The sequence below is a fragment of the Thalassophryne amazonica genome, chromosome 9 (genome assembly GCF_902500255.1).
Source record: "Thalassophryne amazonica chromosome 9, fThaAma1.1, whole genome shotgun sequence".
Taxonomy (NCBI): domain Eukaryota; kingdom Metazoa; phylum Chordata; class Actinopteri; order Batrachoidiformes; family Batrachoididae; genus Thalassophryne; species Thalassophryne amazonica.
The window spans coordinates 110,794,561-110,818,520 of NC_047111.1; the positions used below are offsets into that span (position 1 = coordinate 110,794,561).

The 23,960-nt window shown below is 41.6% G+C and overlaps 1 protein-coding gene across 1 annotated transcript; it reads left to right on the plus strand.

Annotated features, from left to right (window-relative positions):
- Positions 1-1,169: 1,169 nt before the first annotated feature.
- On the plus strand, positions 1,170-23,627 carry LOC117517805. Its single transcript, XM_034178960.1, has 4 exons — positions 1,170-1,274; positions 6,293-6,529; positions 15,186-15,500; positions 23,411-23,627. Exons 2-4 carry the CDS (start codon positions 6,295-6,297, stop codon positions 23,551-23,553), a joined length of 693 nt encoding a protein of 230 aa, XP_034034851.1. The 5' UTR covers positions 1,170-1,274; positions 6,293-6,294; the 3' UTR covers positions 23,554-23,627.
- Positions 23,628-23,960: the final 333 nt, after the last annotated feature.

Genomic DNA, 23,960 nt, shown 5'->3' on the forward strand with positions numbered 1-23,960 from the left:
TGCATCCCAACGCACGGACCCGTCCGCACTTTCTTTCATTACAAAATCTCCTTTAACAGTGGAATGTCCGGATAAACTGCTGATCCCGACCTCTTCTGAAAGTTCTCTGTTCTCTCATGACGTCCTGGGTCAACAGAGGCTTAAATTTGGAAGCTTTCAGCTCGAAACAGGCAGACAGCAGCGGCTCAGTGCGTGTCGCGACGTCCCGCTCCGTGGGAAGTCCTTAAAGCGACAGCAACAGTCCATAATCTCTCATCAGCCGTTAAAATTTTCACAGAAAACCAGCTGAATTTCTCGAATGATGTCCACTTCGATGTGCCTCAAAGTTTTTGAAAAAATTTTGATCAAGCAAAGCGTCAGTCTCTCAGGACGTTCTCAGACAAAGAGATTCCGACGGGAGGGGTGGACCACTCCTCACTCAAAGCCAACCCACAGGCGAATGATGTAACCGACAGGCGTGAAAAAACTCTCGCATGCCCACGAGGGTTCAAGCTTGTCTGATGTAATTGCACGTGATTCAAATCCATATAGTTTTTGAAAAAATAAAAAGGTCCAATACTTTTCTAACAGACCTCGTATAACCCCACAAAACATTAAAAAAAAAACAAAGTCAATATAATATATCAATTCATTTGCCGTAATAAAACCCATTGCATCATAAAATCGCAATTAGTTAAGAACTACAGTAAAGGAGGTTTAAAAACAATAGACTTTGAATCCATGATTGAGGTTTTCAGAGTGAACTGGATAAAATCCTTTTTAAACAAACCGGATTCTATATGGTTTCACATCCCCAAAAAGATCTTTGATCAAGTAGGAGGTCTGGAATTTCTTTTAAAATGTGATTTTGAAATATCTAAGTTGCCTGTAAAGTTATCTGAATACCATAAACAAGTTCTGCAGTTTTGGAAGATAGTATTTACACATAATTTCACGCCACATGGCTCCACCTTGTGGAACAATAGAGTAATTACGTCTAACAAGAAAAATTTATTCAGAAAATGTTCAGATGTGCTTATCTCCCAACGAAAGTTTTGTACATTACATTGTGTAAATAATAATAATAATAATAATAATAATAATAAAAGATTTATATTTTTGTACTCCTCCAAGAAGCGACGTTCTGATTGGCTGATGTGTTTGAGCCAATCACTCTGCTGGTTGGACGGAGGTGACAGTCTGGTCGTTTACGTTCTCTGTTCTTCTCCAACATTTCAAATTCATCTTTTATTCTCCTCATTTGTCCGAGTCCGTGGAGTGGAGCATTTCAGCAGGTAACACACTTTATTTGTATATGAGCCAAAGGACGCTAATAGATGCTTAGAACTCATTAACAGACCAGTTTAGCAGTAAATCTGTGAGCAGGACGTTAGCAGCGGGCCTAGTTTGGAGCTGGTTAGCATAGAAGCTAAACAGATCAAAGTTAACATTTTCCAAAGGGACAAAAGGAAGCGCGTTCACAGAGACGCGCGTCCACGACAGACTGTGCTCATATGTCGCGTGCAGAACCCTCGGACATTCGAGAAGACCCGGAATAAATAAAAACAGACTTGAGTAGGAAAAGAGCTGGAGGGTTAATGTCCAAGTGGTTTCAGTGCGGAAGGTTACCGATTCGATCCCCACCACTGCCACATTTCTCTATGTAATGTGGAGATGGGCCAGGAAGGGTAACCGGTGTATAATTTGTGCCAAATCAACATGCAGATCCACCTCGGATTTGTTGTGGCGACCCCGAGTGCAAATAAGGGAGCAGCTGAAGGGTATCAGGCATTGACATTAAGCTTTTTAGTGTACTTGTCCATAGGACAAGTAACCCTGGCAGTTTATACTTGTCCTATAGGAAAAGTTGGTTGTTCAGACAAGTGAGCGCAACACAAAAAAAACAGTATAACCCCTAATTGTCTTGTTTGAACAAGAGCTAAATCTGGACTGATTTGATTGCCAAGTAAGTTCTCACAAGTAATTTGATCAGGTGTCATTAGTGCATAAACAACAATAATAAAAAGAAAATGAAAAAAATAATTCTGGAAGAAGTAAAGGAGTAAATTTGCTCTTTTAATGATGAAATAATGGATGAAAAACTTTCTGAATCAGTTTTTCACACTTTACTGTTTCACTGAGGCTGTGGTGAAGATGATTGTTTATTAAAATTGCTTCGCTGCTTTTTACAGCGTGTACTGTCTACTGTTCACACTTTTTCCTCTTCTCTCTCTCAGGGAACGAGAGACTCTTCACTCTCACACCATATTTGACCAAACTTTGGAAACATGAAGGCTTTCAACTGTAAAATAAAGCCTATAAATGAATTTCTGGAGCTATGCAAGCAGAAAGAGCTCTTTTTTATCTGAAGACTTTGACAGTTTTTTTCCACTGTGCTCTCTGAGCTGCAGCCTGTCAGTGGGGGAGGGGAAAGCGGGCAGTTCAGCACAAACAGCCTGGCTGGATTTTAGAAAACTACCTGAGAGCAGGGCAGAGTGTGACGGCGCTGTCATAACACTGATGGCTCAGCGCCGTTGTTCCATTGTCTGGGGAGAACCCTGTGATATCGTGTTTTCCGATTGTCCGCTGCGTGGAGAGTGGCGGGAAAAACCGAAGACGCTTTCTTGAGAGGTGCAAGACAAGACGTGATGTAAATAAGAAAATAAAAAGGCAGCGATCAGGTATTTTGGTTCAGAGCGATGAAAATAAAGAATTTGAACATTTTAAACCATAAAAAAATGCCACTTCTCCGGTCGGACAATGATTTAGAGCATTTTGCTTGTCCGATCACATTTTACACTTGTCCTGGACAATCAGACAGGTGTTAATGTTGATGGTAGGGTATTACTTACTTTTTAACTTCAAGAGAAAAAAAGCAATGTGAACAAATGTAAATCTATGAACAAAGTTAACATTAATTTGTACAACACAGGCACAAATAACTGATATTTAGGTTTTTTGTTTGTTTTTTGTTTTTGTTTTTTTGGTCCTAAAGACTCTGTGTTGCAGAAAATGAAAATTCTGTGTAAATGAAATTGCTCAGTTGAGGCTAGCTGCCTTATTTCTCAAATTCTTTCATCCATCCATTTTCGGGACTTGCTTACTCCATTGAAGTGGGGGCTGGAGCCTATCCCAACAGTCTTGGGGTGTGTGAGGCGGCGTTCACCCTGGACAGGACGCCAGTCTGTCACAGGACCACACACAGTCAGACAGACAGACACATTCACACCTATTCACACTTAAAGTTTCCATTTCATCACACCTGCATGTCTTTGGATGTAGGAGGAGGGAACTCGTGTAAACACGGGAAGAACATGTAAACTCCACACAGAAAGGCCCCAGGTAGGATGCGATCTGAAGGATCAAGAAGGATGACCTTCTTGCTGTGAGGCAACAGTGCTAACCACTGAGCCACCATGGTGCTCTCAAACTTTGTAAAATAAATTTAAAAATTAAAGTTCAAGTTAAGCTGAAATTTCACCAATAAATTTTGGTAAATAACAATATAACTTAATAACAAGGGCTTGTGGCATGGGAACACGTACAGATTCTGGCCACCATAGGGTAGAAAATTAAGTACCTTGAAATTGAAATTTTCCAGCACGTTTCAACTCGAGCCTGAGCCAGATGATTGTTCCTGAGCAGTGGAAACCTCATGTCTAGTTCCTGTGACCAAGAAGAAGAATCCCAACAGACTTTGTGACTACAGACCTGTGACCCTAACATCCCATGTCCTGAAGTCACTTGAGTGGCTCATCCTGAAGCACCTCTGCACAATCACTGAATCATCACTGGACCCCCTGCGATTTGGGTACCACCTCAACAGGGGAGAGGAGGATACCATGTGGGGCCATTATTATAGCAAAAGTATTTGCTAATGCACATTTTGATCTGTGTGTATAAACAGATCCACAAATGCGTATAGCATTCTGTCTATGCGCATTTTGATCTGTGTGTGTAAACATCCACACATGCGTATAGCGATCTGTGTGTGCACATTTTGATCTGTGTGTATGTAAACAGATCGACAAATGCTTATAGCATTCTGTGTGCACATTTTGATCGGTGTGTGTGTGTAAACAGATCCACAAATGCGTATAGCAATCTGTGAATCTCAGAATTCAGGTTCTGGTCACAGTCCTGCCACCTGCATATATTTATGGACGACTCTATCTTTCTGACGTGACTCGCTCGGCAGAAAGCCGCGCAGCGTATGTAGCTGTTTGAACCGAACTCACAACAAGGCAGGAGTCCCCGGTTGTAGGGGTGTCGGGAAAAAAACGATTCACGTCCAAATCGCAGTTCTTATTTATTACGATTCTGAATCGATCCAAAATGTCCAAGAATTGATTTTTAAAAAGCATTTTTTAAAACATTTTCTTGCTTGCTTGCTGTGTGTACTATTTGTCAGACAATGGCTTCCGTACTACAGCGTCCCCGCGAGGGGGGTTCCGGCGTGCTTCAAACACTCATAAGCTGCAGAGTTCAGTGGCTGCAGCTTAGTATGGCAGACGAAGAGCTAATTCAGCCAGCACTGTCTTTGCTGAAGGCAAATGTTAGGGCACATTTTGGATTTTATTATTTGCTGCGTAAGAAGGAGCTTGACATGACTTATGCAGTGTGCAAAATCTGCAAAATGAAAGTCAAGTACTTCAGAAACATTTCAAATCTGCAAGCCCACATGCTACACCATCACCCGGAGCTAAAAGAGGGGAGCAGCGGTATCTGCCGACTACTGACCAGCGCTTCGCTAAACTGCCAGCCAACTCCGAACGAGCAAAGCAGATAAGTAAATTTACATCTAGAATCACTTGATTAACGTTGTAAAGCTGCATTTTCTTTAACATAAACATTTTTAAATAATATAACTATTTCTCAGAGCTCTTTGAATCGAAAATCGATTCTGAATCGAATCTTCACCCCAAGAATCTGAATCGAATTGAATCGGGAGTTGTATGATTCACATCCCTACTGGTTATTGTCTTTAATCTGCACAAAAGCGACTCACAACTCAAGTGACTCTTCTCTGTTATGCAGCGATGTCCCGCAGCGCTTCAGGGGTGTCCGTCCTTTGATTTGATTTATTCAGCAATGACTTTGTACGTAAATCCAATTGGCTGTTTTTTTCCCACTCTGGGTCTCCTCAGCAGATCCGAGGTGGACCTGCACGTTGATCTGGCACAGATACAGCCTCCACCCTCATGCGTTTTGGCTCTGATGGACAGATGTCATCACATTTCTATGGCACGGCATGTAGCAGAAGGATTTTCTCAGTTTAAAGACAAATGAACATTGTTGGAGCTGGAATTGAGCAGAGTGCCATTTAATGAAAGCATGTCATCATATTTCCTCACTGATCATGTATCATCCTCACAACGAGCACATCAAACAACTCCCACCACACATCCTTAGAGGGAGGGAGAGGGAAAGAGAGAGAGAGTAGGGGGGACAAGACACACAGAGAGAGAGAGAGCCCTCTACATTAAAAAATTTTTAAACAACACTGTGCACTCACTCCTGCAGTATTGTGCTCTGGGAAAAAAAAAAACATTAAATGCAAAAGTCCATAAAGTTTGAACAGGAGTCCTAATGTCTGTTGCAACTACAGCCAGGCTGGCAACAGCCCCGTCACTTCCAAAAGTGGCTGTTCCTCTCCGATCATCTCTGCTGTTTTGGTGTGCTCCCACAGCAGTGTGTGGCCCATCTCCCCCCCGGTTCTCTCACGAATGTGTTATGTGAGGAGTCCAAGCAAGAGCATGTACAGGGTCGCACAACACCAGTAACAGATCTGAGAGAAAACTGGGAGGAGCCTTGTCACCTCACTAGAATACAAATGCAACACCCTGCGAGTTAGAGCACCACCCAGCAAAATAAAGCAATTTCTCTCGCAATTGCCTTTTGCAGGATGTCGCAGCCCAGTGAGATCAGATCCTTACTTTGATGGGGTGGTTGGACCAGCTGTCTGTCGGGGTGGTTCTCATTCAGGACCTGAGAGTGTTCTGTGCTGCAGTTGACCAGAAAAAGTGCAGCTCACGGCAGACTGCGCTCGGCTGTGATTGTTCGTGGCACATTTGTCAAGTTTTGTACAACCAAGGTGACGATGATAAAACTTTAACAAGTATCAAGCATTTCTTCAACTGGATTGAACCTCTGGGTTGTGTGAAAGCATCATCTGGGTCCAGATCAAGAATGTGGAAAAATTTAAACCAAGGAGACTTGATGTATGGTTCCATCAGTGCAGTAACTTGACGGTGACAGCGCTGCTGATTTGTCTTTACCCTGACAAATGTTCATGTTATTTGCTTCCTTGCAGACATGTTTCAGCAGTTGGTGATTAAAGAAGAAATGCTCCCTGAACACCAGGAGCTGAATCTAAGTGTCGACCAAAAGGATGTTAAACAGGTACAAGAGGAAGTCTGGAAAAGTAACAATGGACAGCAGCTTTACTGGCTGAAGACTGAGAAGACCAAGTTCTGTTTTGCCCGTGTCCCTGTGAAGACTGAAAATAATGATGAAATGCCACAGTCATCACAGGTTCTCCAAAACTCAGGTATGAATTGATCAAAACTCTGAAACGTCTGTTAGTGGGAGCAGGTGTTCCACTGCTATGAAACTATTTAATTACTCTGAGTATGGAAAAGGAATTCTCCCGACCACATACAGGAAAAACTGACCCAGGATTAGGGCTGCCATAAACAACTATTTTGATAGTCGACTACTCAACGATTATTTTTGCGATTAGTGGACTAGTTGGATTATACAGAATTTCCTAACTTTAAGGCCTGCAGCATTTTCCAAGAAACGTCAGGGGATAAAAACATGAACATTTCCAAATCAGTGACTATTTCTTAGACTTCATTTACATCAATCATTCAGAAATATAAACAGTGTGATACTTTATAGTAAATCTGTGTCAGGTAGGCAGTGCTCAAAAACTAAATGTCCATGCTGGAAGGAGACAAGTGAGGGAAGCCACCAAGAGAACTCTGGAAGAACTTTTGGCTTCTGTGAGTGTAGAAACTAGGAATAGTGCAACATCTTTATTTTTATCTTCATTTTACATATAGTCCCAACTTTTTCTGATTTGTGGTTGTTTCTGTTGCATTTCTGAAATTACTGAACTGCGATAAAGAAAAGTGTGAACATTGTATTGCGTTTTAAAACTTTGTGGATCAAACGCAAACACCAAACTCTTATAAAGAAGGAAAAAATACACAGACATGTGCAGGAAAACTTTGATATGAACTGAACAGAACAATGCAGGCTGATTTGACTCCCCATGTTTTTATATAAATAAATCAGAATACAATAAGAGGTAACTCACTTTGAGATGAATAAAACATATAGCTGCAGCTTAATAACTTTGAAAAATAACAAAAATCAGCAGCTTGTATTTTTATTCTGACTCCAGTTCATTTTAGTGTGATGAAGTCATCCTTTTATTCTCCTCAACAGTCACGTTTGGGCTTGAACACTACATTAAGCTCAAGATTGAACAAATACATACCTTTGGAAAATTACAGCTGTTAAAGTTTAGAGTTCTCACCTGCTTTTTGTGATTTGTGCTTCTGAACATCACTGCACAGCTTCTCAACAGCAGGGTTTTTTTTAACCCGTGTATGTGTAAATTTGCTCAGTTCATTTACATATTCTCATTTTTTAAGGATTTTTTTTAAGAATATTTGACTGTTTATGAGATCATGAGATGAAATAAATTCAGTATACGATGCGCACATGGTGTGAACAGGGCGGTGCCGTCGGACCCGCACAGGTAGAGAAAGTGCAGAGAGAAGTAAAGGCAGCTTCACGTTTTTTTGTTTGTTTGTTTTTGTTGTTGTTGTTTTTTTGTTGTTGTTAACATATTCACTCAGGTTAAATCCTCTCTCTGCTCTGCGGTCTCTGTCTCACGTGCACTGATGGTTCTCAGTCAGTAAACTGGGCATTTTTAAACAGCTTTGAACAAGACAGCCACTGTTTTAATCGGCTGTCTTTTTCAAAATTTGAACTTCCAAATGACGGCAGGACAGCTCGCTGCCTAAAACTATGAATTAAGAGAAAAACACAGACTTAAATAAAATAAACAACTCGTTGACTACTAAATTAGTTGTCGACGTTTCAATAGTCTACGTAGTCGTGACTAGTCATGGAAGCCCTACCCAGGATGCATTGCATCAACATTTGGGGCCTCATGTACAAACACATGCATGGATTTTCTACTGAAACATGGCATACTAAAATATGAATTTGACTAGTGATTGTGAATGTTTTAAAATTGAGCACAATAAGTGGAGAGCTTCTACCTGTGCAAATGTCTTTTGACTTTGATTTCATGGACATTTTTAATGATCCATTTATTTATTTGTAAAATATAAAATGAAACAGCTTTTAAAAAAATAAAATAAAATAGTTGCTGTTTAAAAAGCCTTTTGTTTAAAAGCAGGTGATGCTTGCTGGATTCTCGGGACCAGATGAAGCTCTCTTCTGTGGTGGTGTTGAAGACACTTTTCTCCTATTTTGAAGAGCAGAGATGTTTTCTTCCGACTGGACTTCTTGGTGTTCATTTCATTAATGGAAGTTTTTGAAGCACGTCTGTATTTAGGTTGTCTGCACAACAAATGTTCCTGATTGGGACAAATAAAATATTTCTTAAAATATAAAGAAACACTACAGTATTTGTTTATATACTGTATATATATAAACAGAAAAAACTACAGGAAATAAAACGCCTGAAAAAACTAAGTTATTTAAAGTTAAGCTTTTGTGGTCTCTGAAAAAAGCTGTAGCTTTATTTGGTTAAAAAAAGAACCATTTACACATTAACAGTGTTCACTCAGATCAACTGTTCTAAAAGGCTAAGCTAACATTAGCCGATCATTAAACCTTCACAGCAGTGCAGTAAACATCACATTTTAATTTAATATTATTCTCACCTTGATAAAGCTGCAGAACTAAGCTCCGTTGGTCAAACTGAGAGTTTGCATATATCCAAAAAAGTAGGAGATTTCAGACTGAGTGGGTCTGCTCCATCACCCCAGCTGCCTGCCTCACTCTGCCCATGGATGATGCCTGAACCCCGGCTTCTTTATGAAGGTCAGGCCCTCTGTCGCGGTTCGATCGATATCCCACCAAGTCGTTGGTCCTCCCTCGATCGGCGTCACTCAGAAAAGTAGTAGTTTTTGTGGTTCAGCCGATGCAAATTCAAGATGGTGATAGCTCAACTTTTTTCAGGTTGTGGAAACAGCCAGAGTGTGATGTAGCAATCCCCCCCCCCCCCCCCCCTTCTGAAGCGAAGCGTCTGATTATCGAGGTTGGCAAGGCTGTAGAGTAGTGATGTTAAGCTCGAGTCATGCTGCTCGACACAGCATCGAGCTTTGTGAACCAGAAGTGTCGGTGAGCAGCGTTTCGAGCACGCCCCCATCACGTGACCACTGCAAGCGAGGCCTCGTTACGTCACACCACGTGTCGAGCTTCGCGGGAAAGTCGAATAATCTGGGCATGTCAATACGACCCGCCAAGTATTTAAATGAGATCTGAATCGCGGCACAAACTGTGGGTTTGTGAGAGGAGGAGACTGCTAGCGACAGTGTTATTGCCAATTACTACGTGACAGGGACAGCATTAGTTTATATTTAGGTCTAGTTTAGAGTTCATTTAGTATAGTTAGCTACATACGTGGTGTGTCCATAAAGTAACGGTCCTTTTTATTTTTTTTAAAAACTATATGGATTTCATTCATATGTTTTTACGTCAGACATGCTTGAACCGTTGTGCGCATGCGTGAGTTTTTCCACGCCTGTCGATGACATCATTCGCCTGTAAGCACGCCTTGTGGAAGGAGTGGTCCCGCCCCCTTGTCGGATTTTCATTGTCTGGAAATGGCAGAATGAAAAGGACTTTTTTTCCATCAGAATTTTTTCAGAAGCTGTTAGAGACTGGCACCTGGAAACCATTCGAAAAAGTTATCTGGCTTTTGGTGAAAATTTTACGGGCTTCACAGACAATAAGGACTTTAACTACAGCTTTAAGGACCCCTTTAAGGACGGTCGGTGCACCGAGCTGCGACGTCGCGGCACAAACCACTGCATCATTACTAAGCTGATGGCTCTGTGGATACGAGACCGTCGTGTGCTCTTTCTCTGGTTATCACAAGAGCTGGACATCAGCCATTTTCCGGCAGATTTCACTTTTAACAAGAGATTTTGTCATGGAAAGCCGCGCAGAGGCTTCGCGCGTCACGACCGACAAGACAAAGGAACACCTCTGTTTTGGAGTGTTAGAGGACAAGTTTGGACATGCCTATCTCGGCTTTCAGTGCTTACCTGTTGTGAAAGTGTCGTGACACGGACCCACAACAGGGGGCGTTAATGAAAGGACAATGGATAAGCCAAAAAGTAACAGTTTAATGTTGTGAATCGCACAACGAAGTACAGACAATAACAATATGGTGGAATGTCAATTATACACAAGGTGACGTGTGGGCAGGCTCAACAATAGAAGACGTCTGGCGAGAGAAGAGCCGGATCCCACACAGCTTCCACCACCAACAGATCTGAAGAACACCGGAGCCGCCAAGCCCTGCGCCCCAGGTGGCCACTGTCTTCAGCAGTCAGACCCGGTACTGCTGGCAGAGAACAGAGACAGTACTGATGAGTGTGAGTTCGCACACTCAGTAATCCCACAGTCAGTGTTTAGTTAGGAGGGAGAACCTCCACCTCCAAATCACACACTCGTGCAGCTCCTGAGACAACCACTTATCTGGGTGAGGTGGGAGGCGAAGCCGTCGCAGTCCACACCAAACGCCAACTCAGCAGACAAGGAATCCGTCCCAGGAAAACAGCTGCAAAAGAGATCAGACTAATGCTCGATCAAGATTCAGCAGAGAAGTTACCTGAATGGTAGCTGATTTCTCGGCGGGGAGGTGGAGTTGCAGTCCGGCCTTTATGGTGGTGGTGATGTGTAGTGGATGAGTGACAGCTGGTACGGATGATGAGTGACAGCTGTCACTCCCGGTCGCTCCAACGCCCTCTCGTGCTTGAAGCCCGCACTTCAAGCAGGGCGCCATCTTGTGGTGGTGGGCCAGCAGTATCTCCTCTTCCGTGGCCCACACAACATTACCAATCGAGTGAGTATAAGAGAACTTGTGGAGAGATAGACATGTCCAAACTAACGCCTCGAAGCAGTGTGTCGATTTTCAGCCAGTTGTGTTGAAGTGGCTCATTGGTTCATGAGGCCTCGAAATTGCCATCACTACTGTAGAGTCTCAGACTGCGTTGACTCTTAAACTGGAATGCAAGTTGGAATTCATCTCGGAGCAGCTGGCTGCTCTGCAAAGGCATTGATGTTGGAGACCAGTGAATACTCATTTACACAATTGGATCTGGACAGGTAAGAGACGCCGCATTTGGCTCTGTGCTTCTCTGCCTAGCCTTATCAGCTACCGAAGGTCAAAATGCCCTGCTTGTTTTTCCTCCAGAAGATTTCAACGGCCTTGCTGATGCACACGGCTCCCTTTCTCATCTGCCCTCACCCACAGACTCTACGCACACACGGACATAGACTGATATGAACCACCTACACACAAGGATGCACGCCCCCACCCCGGCCTCCGCACTTGCCACTTCCTTCCCCCTCTGGGAGACCGCGCGGCTCGGCTGCAGAAACCTCCCCTCCAACCCCCAAGCTCGGTTGCATGACATGAAAGCTGCTGCAGCCCATACTCACATTGCCTCAGTTCAGATGATGGACTGTTTCAAAGTTTAGCATACATTAATAATCAAATGCATATGTGCAGTTGTTTTAATTCTGATGTGTGCCATTATTACGTTCAACTAATAATAATTGTGGAGTAATTGCTGTATTTTTGTCTGAGGGAATTGGGTGTGATATGAATTGTCCCTTTAGGGATCAATAAAGTGTTTGAATCTTGTCTCCTCTCCTCTTTTGCCCTGACTGCAGCTGGTCGTGGAGACTGTGTCTGTTCGGAGTATTTTGTTACAAACACCTGGAATAATCTGGCTTATTGTTTGGTAAAAACATCTTGAAACCTTGTTAAATTCAAACAGAAACAAATAGTGCACCCCCTCTGGCAGCGCATAACTATCTATATGCATTGGCTAAATTTGATTACATGAACTATTCACATCAACACAAAATCAACATGAGTCTTTTTTCCACTGTCCTGAGTGTCATAAAAGGTGGAGACAAAATGAGAATCTGAACACGCAAAGGATTCATGCGGAAGAGAAAATTGTTGCTCTGAATGTGGTAAAAGATAAAACAGTCTGAGCCAATGCATGACAATTCTTTCAGAAAGTTTTGTAGATCAATTGGTTTAATCACTTTAGTTAAGTGTCATGTTATTGGTGCCATGAGTGAAATGTGAATTGTGTTATGAATGAATGAATTTTCTTGGCACAGATACCCAAAATAACACCGTAAACTCACAAACAAAATCCAACAATGCACCCATGTACCCGAAAGGGTGTAGGCAGAAGGGAAAGCTTATAAACCCCCACCCCCCATTAACCAAAAAAGTCAAAATGAATACATATGTATATAAAAGTATACATATACCTATGATAACTAATACAAAGTAGAAATGAATCACTGAACTAAAATTTCAAAACACAAACAGCAGTGCACCATGCACAAACCCAAAAACAAAACAAAATCAAGAAACCTAATTCATCACACAATAACAAGTAATTAAATGATTTTTGTAGAGCCTTTTAAAGCCAACCAAGTTACTGAGTAATTTTGTTATCCGGGCACAAATTCCAAATCTTAACACCTTTAACAAAAACACAAGGACTTATTGCAGTAGTTTGAATCTTTGATTTTTGAAACAATAATGTTCCTCGCCAACTGTAGTCCCTCAATTTGAACAGGTACTGGACATGTTGTTAAAGGTAACTGAGTGTTAGGAGAGGATGTCTTGTGCTTTATACAAAATGTCAATGGCTTTTGACATTTTTGATTTAACATAATTTATATGTTTTCCAACTCAATTTATCATCAGTGAAAATTCCAAGAAATTTTCTTTCATTTTCAAGTTCAGTTTCAATATCGTGTACTTGTAAATTTCTACATAAATTCCTGGGTTTATTTCCATATGTAGTACACTTGTTTGAATCAAACCATTCTTTGAATGTCTGTAGTTCCCTCACCATCATGCCCAGAACCTGTCCCAAATGATCCCCACTACAAAACTTAGTCATGTCATCAGCAAATAAAATGCAACTCACAAACTTAGAAACCAAACATATGTCATTAATATATAAAAGAAACAACAGTCTCAAGGACTGAGCCCTGGGGCACCCCAAAAATGCACTTCAAAAATTCAGAATTTATCCCACCAATATGAACACATTGATACCTACTGTGCAGATAATACTTGCTATCCAGTCGTGATCTAATCCCGATGCCATACTTTCATAATTTATCCAATAATAAGGTGTGCTCTGTGGTATCAAATGCTTTCTGTAAGTCGAAAAACCCCTACAGTATATTGCTTGTTTTCAATTGCATTTGCAGTATGTTCCACAAAATCAATTACCAGCAATGAAGTGGTACAATTTTTTTCTCATTCCATATTGCTGCTCATTTAGTATGTGATGTTTGGATATTAAATCATTTATCCTCTTAATGAATACCATTTCCAGAATTTTTTAAAAATTGCGGTAACAGTGAGATTGGCCTGTAGTTTGAAAAAACACTGTTTGTCACCAGATTTGAACACGGGTATCACTTTAGCTATTTTAATTTTGGAAGGAAATCTCCAAGTCATTAATGACAAATTACAAATATAAGTTAAAGGTTTAACAGCACAATCAATAATATTTTTTATCAAAAACATATCAAAATGATCGCAATTAGTAGATTTTTTTTCCCCCTTTATTTTATGAACTATGTTAGTTATTTTATATTCATCAGTTTCTCTGCTAAAGATTGAATCTGAAAGGTCTTTTGGCAGCCCATCTTAAGATCATCCCATGTTGCTTGTATTCCTCCAAAAGGAGAACTTTCTCCACTTTGGAGAACATGGGGGCCATTTTCCAGGAGTGCTTCTCCTCTTGTGTGGCAGACTCAGCCATGGTTGTAGCAGATGTCCAACCTGGAAGTAAACAAAATTCTCTGCATTAGAGGCGTTTCATGGCAACAACCTGTGAAAAACATCAACTAACGTTAGACGGCTAATCTACAAGTTTAGCTGTTGATGTGAAACTGAGATTAGACAGCTAATGTTGGGTCACTAACCTTAGGACCCGGGCACACGGCAATAGCTGAACAAAGGAAAAAAGTCAGTCACAAATTGTTGAGAAAAGGTGGACGATGATGATCCTTCACCTTTCCCATCACCGAAAAGCCTGCAAATCAGGAGCAAAAAAAGGAACAAAACTGAAACTAATGAAAGAAAATGAAGTGAACATCGACCTTGACACTTTAAACGAAATCAAAATGAAACATTCAGGATGACGTGACTGACAGCGGGTATGAGAACGAGCACAGCCAGCCTTGTCCTCATGTCCGTAGCACTTGCAGGGTCGGGATTTGGTTGTCTTGACAACAGGAGAGATGTTTGTCGTCACAACAACAACGTGCACACGCAGGCCAGCCACAAACAGTTGTAACGTGCATAAGTAGTTGATAAAACGATCTTACCACAATTGTGTTTGTATGACGTTGCTTTTTGTCCCACACTTGGAAGAGTCATCAGCGATGCAAGGATGTTACATGAAGCTTATTGGAGCTTTAGTTATTGTTCCGTTCAGATATAATCAATATTTGTGCAAGACGTCGGACTTGAGAGGTTGGTCGGCAGTCAAACAGAACGCTGACGTTACAGAAACCACACAAACAATGAGGACCCATCAAGACAGACAACAAAACGGATTCCGGATGAATTGAGGTTGTCATCAGGATTCATTCACATTTTTCAACAGTTTGAAAATTCTGACAAAGCGCCAGCTGCAGGAAGGAAGCTACACGATGGTTAAACAATGCCTCCAAAAGTAAACATAAGTCCAGATTTCTTGTTTCATTTGAGCTTTGGTGTCTTTCGACAGTGCTCTGTGACTGGGGCTGTCGTCGACTAAGTATGTTTAGTAGACTAAAAGGTGAGACTGCTTTATGAAACTGGGTCCTGCTGTATATTTCCACTTCATCAGTTCCATCAGTGCAATACTTTTTTTTTTTTTTTTTAACAGACATGCAGCCGTTGTTGGTGATTAAAGAAGAAATTGTCCCTGAACACCAAGAGGACATTAAAGAAGAGAAGCTGTGGATAAGTCAGCAGAGAGAACAGCTTCAGCAGCTGGAGGAGGCAGATCTCACCAAGTTTGGTTTCATTGTAAAGAGTGAAAATGATGACGAAAAACCAGAGTCGACGCAGCTTCATCAAAATCAAAGTGATAAGAGCACAGAGGCTGAGCCTATAGCCAGCAGCTCATCTGTACACAAAACACTGACAGCAGAAACTGATGGAGAGGATGATGGAGGGCCACAACCAGCCAGCAACTCAGGTCCAAACAGTCATTTACAACCAGATACCAGTGACAGGAGTTCAGACAGTTGTGGAACTGAGACTGATGATGATTATGACTGGAAACAGACCAGAGAACTTCAGTTGCATTTTACCTGTCAAAAAAATATCAGTATTGTTAGTTCAAGCAAATGCAATGTTACTGAGACACAATTTTTGTATTCTCAAGCATCTGGACCTATGAACAGTTCAGACAAGGAGAGGCAAGCAAGCGTGAAACCATTTAGCTGTTCTGACTGGAGTAAAACACAAAACCAGAAGACAGTTCAGACAGGAAAGAAGCCATTTGACTGTTCTGAATGTGGTCAAAGTTTTGGAGAAATGTGCGTCCTGAAAAGACACATGATAATTCATACAGGACAAAAACAATTTGGCTGTTCGGAATGTGGTCGAAGATTTGGACAAAAGAGCTCCCTGAAAAGACACATGCTAATTCATACAGGACACAAACAATTTAGCTGTTCGGAATGTGGTCGAAGATTTGGGCGAAAGAGCGGCCTGAAAAGACATATGATAATTCATACAGGACAAAAACAGTTTAGCTGTTTGGAATGTAGTCAGAAATTTAGACGAAAGAGCGACCTGAAAAGACACATGATAATTCATACAGGACACAAAAAATTTGGCTGTTCGGAATGTGGTCGAAGATTTGAACAAAAGGGCCACCTGGCAACACACATGATAATTCATACAGGACACAAAGAATTTGTCTGTTCTGAATGTGGTCGAAGATTTGGACAAAAGGGCCACCTGAAAAGACACATGATAAGTCATACAGGACAGAAACAATTTGCTTGTTCTGAATGTGGTCGAAGATTTGGACTAAAGGGCGACCTGAAAACACACATGATAATTCATACAGGACACAAACAATTTGGCTGTTCTGAATGTGGTCGAAGATTTGGACGAAAGGAAGACCTGAAAACACACATGATAATTCATACAGGACACAAACAGTTTGGCTGTTCTGAATGTGGTCGAAGATTTGGACATAAGAGCAACCTGAAAAAACACATGATAATTCATACAGGACACAAACTGTTTGGCTGTTCTGAATGTGGTCACAGATTTCGAGAAAAGGGCGACCTGAAAAGACACATGATAATTCATACAGGACACAAACAATTTGGCTGTTCTGAATGTGGTCGAAAATTTGGACGAAAGGGTGACATGAAAACACACATGATAATTCATACAGGACAAAAACGATTTGGCTGTTCTGAATGTGGTCGGAGATTTGGACATAAGTGCAACCTGAACAGACACATGATAATTCATATAGGTCCAAAAGACCAAGAAAACACAGCAAAGATCCAACACGTCGGTCCAGACCCATCTGTTACCTGACAACAACATATAAATGACTCACAGGAATTATAGCTGATGCCATTTATGAACATGAAATGAGCGCGAGAGTAACAGCAATACCTAAACTGCTTAAAAAAGGGAGGTGATGGTCTAGTGGTTAAGCGCCGGGCTTCAGACTAGAAGATCTTCAAGACCCAGCCAGACTGGAAAGTCACTAATAGCCCAGTCACAAGGCACTTAACGAAGGGCAACGAAGCCCTGACGAAAAAAGAAATCTGGACTTTCGTTGGCATCGTTTAACCTTTGCGCAGCTTCGTTCCTGCAGCTGGGGCTTCGTCAGGATCTTTAAACTGTTGAAAAATTTGAACGAAAGGCAGCGAAAACCTCAATTCGTCCATGTTTCGTTTTGCTGTCGTTCTTGACATTTTTTTAATCGTTTGTTTAGTTTTTGTAACGTTATTGTTTAGTTGGACTTCGTTCTACTAGCTGAATGTTTTCACACAGTGCAGAAGAGGCTTTGTGAGTGCTGAGGCTGCTGCTGTGTTCATGTCCCGTCGGAAATTCCAGGGCAGACTCTGCCTGTTTGCTTGGATTTTTTTTTTTTTCTGGGTGGCGGGGTCAGCTTCAATGGGCTCAGGCACCTTATATAGGCGAGAATTAATCTTTTGTGTGGATACAATTAATTATTTTGCCACAAGCAACTGCTGAATTTGAAACAACAAAAAAGTTGTTTAATTTCTGATGGTACTTGAATGCAGCATTAACAGCAGCGGAAGCTCCTGCATGCGCTTATTATTTTTTATTAAATATAACAATATGAGTGTAGGAATGACAATCCAGCCCTTACGTACATTTTGCAACAGGTAGATAATTCAAAAGATTATATAAAGAGCTGTTGTGGAAGCAGAATTCACGTTGTGGATCAGCTGCAGCTGGTTGAAATAACCGCACGTGAGTCAATGCGAGTTCACACAGACTGATCAGTTTACTCATATATTCAATCATCTTTACACATATTTATTCCCCCTTTTGACAGTTTTCTGTTATAAATCAATATATATGGCTTAGTAAAGGAATACAGTGATACAGCAGTGACCACAGCACACCAGAGGTTTTTTTTTTTAAATTGGAGCAAGATGTAGCGCGTAGCATGACGTCAGACAGTGTGGATTCTGATCATGGAGATGATCCCTCTTTTGTTCTGGATGAGAAACCAAAGCAGGTGGTCCACCGATGTGCACACAGATCTCCACAGCATCTGTTTGCAGTTTCTCCAGGATTCAGGTGCTATGAGCTCCGTCCCGGCGCCGAGTCCTGGAACTCAGAGATGCAGACACACACTGCTCCAGCTGTGGCTCCAGGCGCATTTTGTTTAAAGCGTTGAGATCGTTAGCTTCAGTTTTGTTAAGTTCCTCTTTTATCCCTTTTGCACTGTTGCTTCGCTCTCTGATGGTAAAGCTGCCACTGAATATGTTTCGGACTTTATTTACATCAAATATGAAGAAATACAAACAGTATGGCACTTTATGGTAAATCTGCATGGAGTAGACAGTTCTCAAAAACTGAGTGACTGTGCAAGAAGGAGAAGAGTGAGGAAAGCCACCAAGACACCCAGACAATTCAGGAGAAGTTATGGGTTTGTGTGGCTGTGATTGGAGAAATTCTGCACAGTGCAAGTTTTGCGTTTTGCTTCACTACTCTTAGTTTCATAGTGGAGTAGAGCAGAGAAGGATTTTCTTTCACCAAAACAGATCAAATCCAGGCTTGCATCTCAGATGTACCTTCTGGCAATTTGTAGCTAAAGTTTCAGGTCTTCTTTTTAAGAAAATCCTCCTCTATACCACTTCATCATGAAGATGGATAACTGGTGATACAAAATGCAAAGCTTGCACTGTGCATAATTTCTCCAATCACAGCCACGTAAGCCTGATGTAAATAAAGTCTGAAACATATTCAGTGGTAGCTTCACCATCAGAGAGCCTCGTCCACAAATACCACAAAAGACTCCAAGCTGTCATTGATTTTGAAGGGGGCAACACACAGTATTAAGAACAGGGGTATGTAAACTTTTGATCTGGTTCTTTTGGGTAGTTTCTGTTGTCATTATAATTTGAAAGCCTCTCCTGTGGAACCAGCTCCCAATTCGGATTAGGGAGACAGACACCCTCTCTACTTTTAAGATTAGCCTTAAAACTTTTCTTTTTGCTAAAGCTTATAGTTAGGGCTGGATCAGGTGACCCTGAACCATCCCTTAGTTATGCTGCTATAGACTTAGACTGCTGGGGGGTTCCCATGATGCACTGAGTGTTTCTTTCTCTTTGCTCTGTATGCACCACTCTGCATTTAATCATTAGTGATTGATCTCTGCTCTCTTCCACAGCATGTCTTTTTCCTGATTCTCTCCCCTCAGCCCCAACCAGTCCCAGCAGAAGACTGCCCCTCCCTGAGCCTGCTTCTGCTGGAGTATTCTTCCTGTTAAAAGGGAGTTTTTCCTTCCCACTGTCGCCAAGTGCTTGCTCGCTCACAGTGGGTCGTTTTGACCGTTGGGGTTTTTCTGTAATTATTGTATGGCTCTTACCTTACAATATAAAGTACCTTGGGGCAACTGTTTGTTGTGATTTGGTGCTATATAAATAAAATTGATTTGATTTGAAAAGAGTAAACATTGTTTGCCAATAAATGGCTTCACCCAACCACTAACCATGAGTAAAAAAAAAAAAGTTTTTGTTATCATTCATATTCTCTGAAAAATGGCCAAAAAACTAAACTTCTGCCAGGGTATGTAAACGTTTGAGCACAACTGTACCTTGAGGCAATCCCCGGTGACCCAAGTGCACTAACACTGGGAGCAACTTGGGGATTAAGGACCTTGCCCAAGGGCCCTTAGTGATTTTCCAGTCAGGCTAGGATTTGAACAGAGGATCCTCTGGTCTCAAGCCCAGTGCTTAACCACTAGACCATCACCTCCAGTGTTTAGGTATTCATGGTGTTTTATTTGTCACCAAGGTGTTGCTGTCTTTGAGGTGTGAGATGCCATCTGTGTCAGGAGTCTTGCTGCATGCTGGGATACTTTGATTCTTTGAGTGTTGACATTTTAAATTTTGGGGAAAATATGAAATATTTGTTTTGGTAAATACTGAAACTTGTGCCAATTTTTTCCTTCTTCACTTCTTGATGGATTTTGATTGTTTTTATTTCCTTCATCAAAGCACTGTTCAGTTGTTCCTCACAAAATATTAAAATTTTCAGTTGTTTATGAAAATGTAGATTTTTTTTTTTTCGTGAAAACAATTCACCAAAAAAAAGTTTTCTCTTTCAGTTTGATTTTAATTCTGTTGGCTTTGTTTGATTAATCTAAACACTGCTTACAATTCTTCCTTATAGAAATATGAAATTACACATTTTTGAGGAGAAATTTATGCAAAATGTTTATTCGCTTTGATTTTTATTTTGATTCAGATTACTTAGGTTAATTCTTCTAAACACTGTTCACCTTTCTTCCTCACAGAATATTGAATTTTTGTTGTCATTAAATACCGTTTGTTTGGTAAACAATAAAATTGACCTAAAATGCTTTTTGAGTCCAGTTTATGATCAATTTTAAATTTTATGGTTTTGTTTGCGTCATTGAAGTTATGTTCTTCATTGCAGAATTTTTGGGCAAAATACCAACTTTTGATCATGAAAACTATGAAATCCACCCAGAATTGGGCAAGTTTCCAAGTTGCATGAGAGAGAATCTTTTTTTTTTTTTTTTTTTACCAAAACAAGACAGCATTCAAGAAATATTTCAGGCATTAGTAAAGAATTTAATTTGTGGTATGTCATCATTTTCCTCGCCTAAACCAGGGTGAATTCTGGTTATTCGCTAGAACGATATCTGCTGCTATACCTGTAAGGTTAGAGGTCAAAACATCAGTGGTGACAGAAGTTGATGGTGGAGGTGGAACAAGGTGTCTTAAACGTGAACAACATTTTTCCTGAATTAGCGGCATTTCTGATTCTGTCGTGAAGACAATTTGGCATCAGAAATGCTGGAAGATCAACATGACAGAAAAGACGGACATGAACTGAGGACAACAGGGTGTCCAGATTCACAACGCTGCCGTTCAGCTGCTATGATCCAGGTTTCTGACAGCTTCAGTCAGCTGGATGTTGGCTCCTCCTCCATAATGTGTCAGCTGTGTTCTGTGGCCTTTTGTAAAACACTCCTGCATGACAGTGATGCGGCTCCATGACATCATATTGAAATGTTATCAATCAAGCCTCTGTGGGGGCTGCTCACCTTTGACCTTTGCATCGTATTAAAAAAAAAATTTACCAAAAAGAAATTCATGTACAGGTTCGGCAGTGGTCAGTTACAAAGGCAGAAAAGCATCTGATCCTCTTTTTAAACGATAAACTGTCCAGACACAAACTCTGAATCTGTGTCTGGATGAGTATCGGCCAGTTGGATCGTGTCTTTTACATGGACTGAGAGCCACCTGGCATCATGGGTGTGGTCAAGAGCAAACATCCAAGGCAGAAGTAGAGTCAGCACTTGCATATCCAACTCAAGAGTCACCCTGCCTCTATGACCTCACAAAGAGCAGCATGTGAATCTCCAGGGTCAGTGTTAGGAGCCAGCTGGATCAAGTGGACACTTGCTTCAGCTTGTTGGTGACCCCATATTGACCCCTGGGGGTGTTGTACTCATCAGAAATGAGTTTCTGATGTCCAGAAACATGGAAATACATATTTGGTTTCAAACTAAATGGCTGAAAGTTTGTCAGATATTACCATGGCAACCCTTTACAGAGACAAATGTCCAATTTTTGTCCTCCATGATATTTTAACTTTTTTCAATTTCAATTTATTTTCATTGACATAGCGCCAAATCACAACAGAGTTGCCTCAAGGTGCTTCACACAAGTAAGGTCTAACCTTAATGTGTAGCGGGATGAAAGTCCCGGGTCCCAATTGAAAAGACGTTCCCGGTAGCTTGGCTAACGGGGAGTTCCCCTTTGGCTGACCTGGTAGAGGAACGGTCTTTTGGTGCGAGCCGCGTGGGTTCAATCCCTCACCGTCGTCCCGGCCACGAAGGTCCTGCTGCTTCAGTCTGGCATCACGAACAGGATGTGGATCACAGAGTATGCTAACATGCACCTGTGACTTCGGGATGAAGTCAAAAATGGTGGGGAGATGTGTAGCGGGATGAAAGTCCCGGGTCCCAATTGAAAAGACGTTCCCGCTAGCTTGGCTAATGGGGAGTTCACCTTTGGCTGACCTGGTAGAGGAATGGTCTTTTGGTGCGAGCCGCATATGTTCGATCCCCCACCATCGTCCTGGCGATTGAAGCAGCCAGATTGCTAGCGGGAACGTCTTTTCAATTGGGACCCGGGACTTTCATCACGCTACATTTACTAACCCCAGAGCAGCAGTGGTAAGGAATAACTCCCTCTGAGGAAGAAACCTCAAGCAGACCAGACTCAAAGGGGTGACCTTCTTCTTGGGCCATGCTACAGACATAAATTACAGAACCATTCACAAAACAAATATACAGGAAATGCTGTTGGTGCACAGGACAGGAGGGTAGCTACCACACCCATCTCTGGATGGAGCTGCACCTTAAACAGAGAGAAAAAACAATCAGAAAGACAAGAAATACAGTATAATTTGTCAGCATTAAACAAGAAAAACAGGAAATACTAAGGTGATCGCCGGCCACTAGCCCTAAGCTTCACTAAAAGACCCAGAATTTAGGTAATGTTGAGGCCGCAGCGTGCTCCTGCACCTTGGACCATACAACACAGCCCATATTCTCACATTTCTGGACAGACTCCGCAACATTCTCATATCACCAGAGCGTATGAATGATGCATTGCAGACGATCAAAGAAACCAGTACGTTGTAGTATGAGACAATGTGAGCTTTCATCGTGCAGTCCCTGCCCAAAATTGGTTTGCTGACTGACAGGGTTTTTCTCTATATTGTCAATATATGTATTATCAAATATTAATGTCTTCACTTTGATGTACTCTCTGTAATCATGTCTTTGATTTCTGTTCTCTATTTTTCATATATACACTGTGAAATATACGTATATGCATGTGTGAACGTTCATGTACCATTATTCCTTTAAATAATTACTTAGTGTCAAAAGCAATCATATACGCTGAATGGTTCAAGTGCATTAAGACTGTCAGTGAGCAGATGATCTTTGACCATTCAGTGTGCAGATTGTTTATCTAGAATGTCAGACTGGTTGGCTGAGGTCATGATTGGCTAATCGCAGATGTGTACTTTTGATTAATGGTTCAGCCTTGAAGAACAGCATTGTAACCGGACATTGTTATGGAAAGCTTAGGAGACAGGGCTCATATCAATGTAAGACCAGACTTTGTGTCTTTCCATTGTTTTGAGATATTGTCATCCCTATATGCTGTATGTAACGATATTCAATAAAAGGAGAGGCAAATGGGCGGGACCTTTAGGACGGACGACAGTTCTTTCTGAAGGAGCTTCTCGTTTGTCCTCTCTTGTACAGGATAAAGAAATTCAGTGTTTCTTGCGTGATCATTCCTGTGTGTGTAAACTTTTCAGGTCTAACGCTGAACAACTCTGACATCTTGGTCCTTCGAGCCGGATGCCAACAGACCGGAAACTCGTCGGCCCGTGACGGAGAACGCCCGTGGAGTCTGCAGCCACAGCACGGGAATCAGTTCCTGCAGACCCTTTCTGGGTGACGGGTCTCCTCCCTAAAGGTCGACGCTTACCGGGGTGAAGGCATACGGACGACAGCGGTGGTGATGGAGTGTGATCACGGGTGAGATTGTTTTTCTTTACGTGCACGTGTGCGCGTGTTGCTGGGACCATCGCGGCAGAAAAAAAAACCCTGTAATGTCTTTCTTGGTTCATCTCTTGGCTTAAACACTGTAAGGTGTAAGGCTAAGGCCTGGCTGTAAAGCGTTAAATTTTACTCTCTGAGAGAAAAAGAGAAAAGTCAGGCGGCGCAGCGGTTAAAGACCATCTGGTACGGAGCCGCGTGCGCGCGCTGCAATCTCCCGCTGTATCAGACACTCGATGTGGCTGTTGGCTCCAGACTGAGCCGCAGCGGTTACAATTGGCAATTAAAAAAGTAAGAGACAACAGG

Bases quoted from the DNA above. Each gene is read 5' to 3' on its own strand.
- LOC117517805 (XM_034178960.1), top strand. From the start codon at position 6,295: ATGTTTCAGCAGTTGGTGATTAAAGAAGAAATGCTCCCTGAACACCAG. The intron at 6,530-15,185 runs GTATGAATTGAT...TTTTTTTAACAG, and splicing joins ACAGGTTCTCCAAAACTCAG to ACATGCAGCCGTTGTTGGTG. The intron at 15,501-23,410 runs GTCCAAACAGTC...TAAACTTTTCAG, and splicing joins ACAACCAGCCAGCAACTCAG to GTCTAACGCTGAACAACTCT.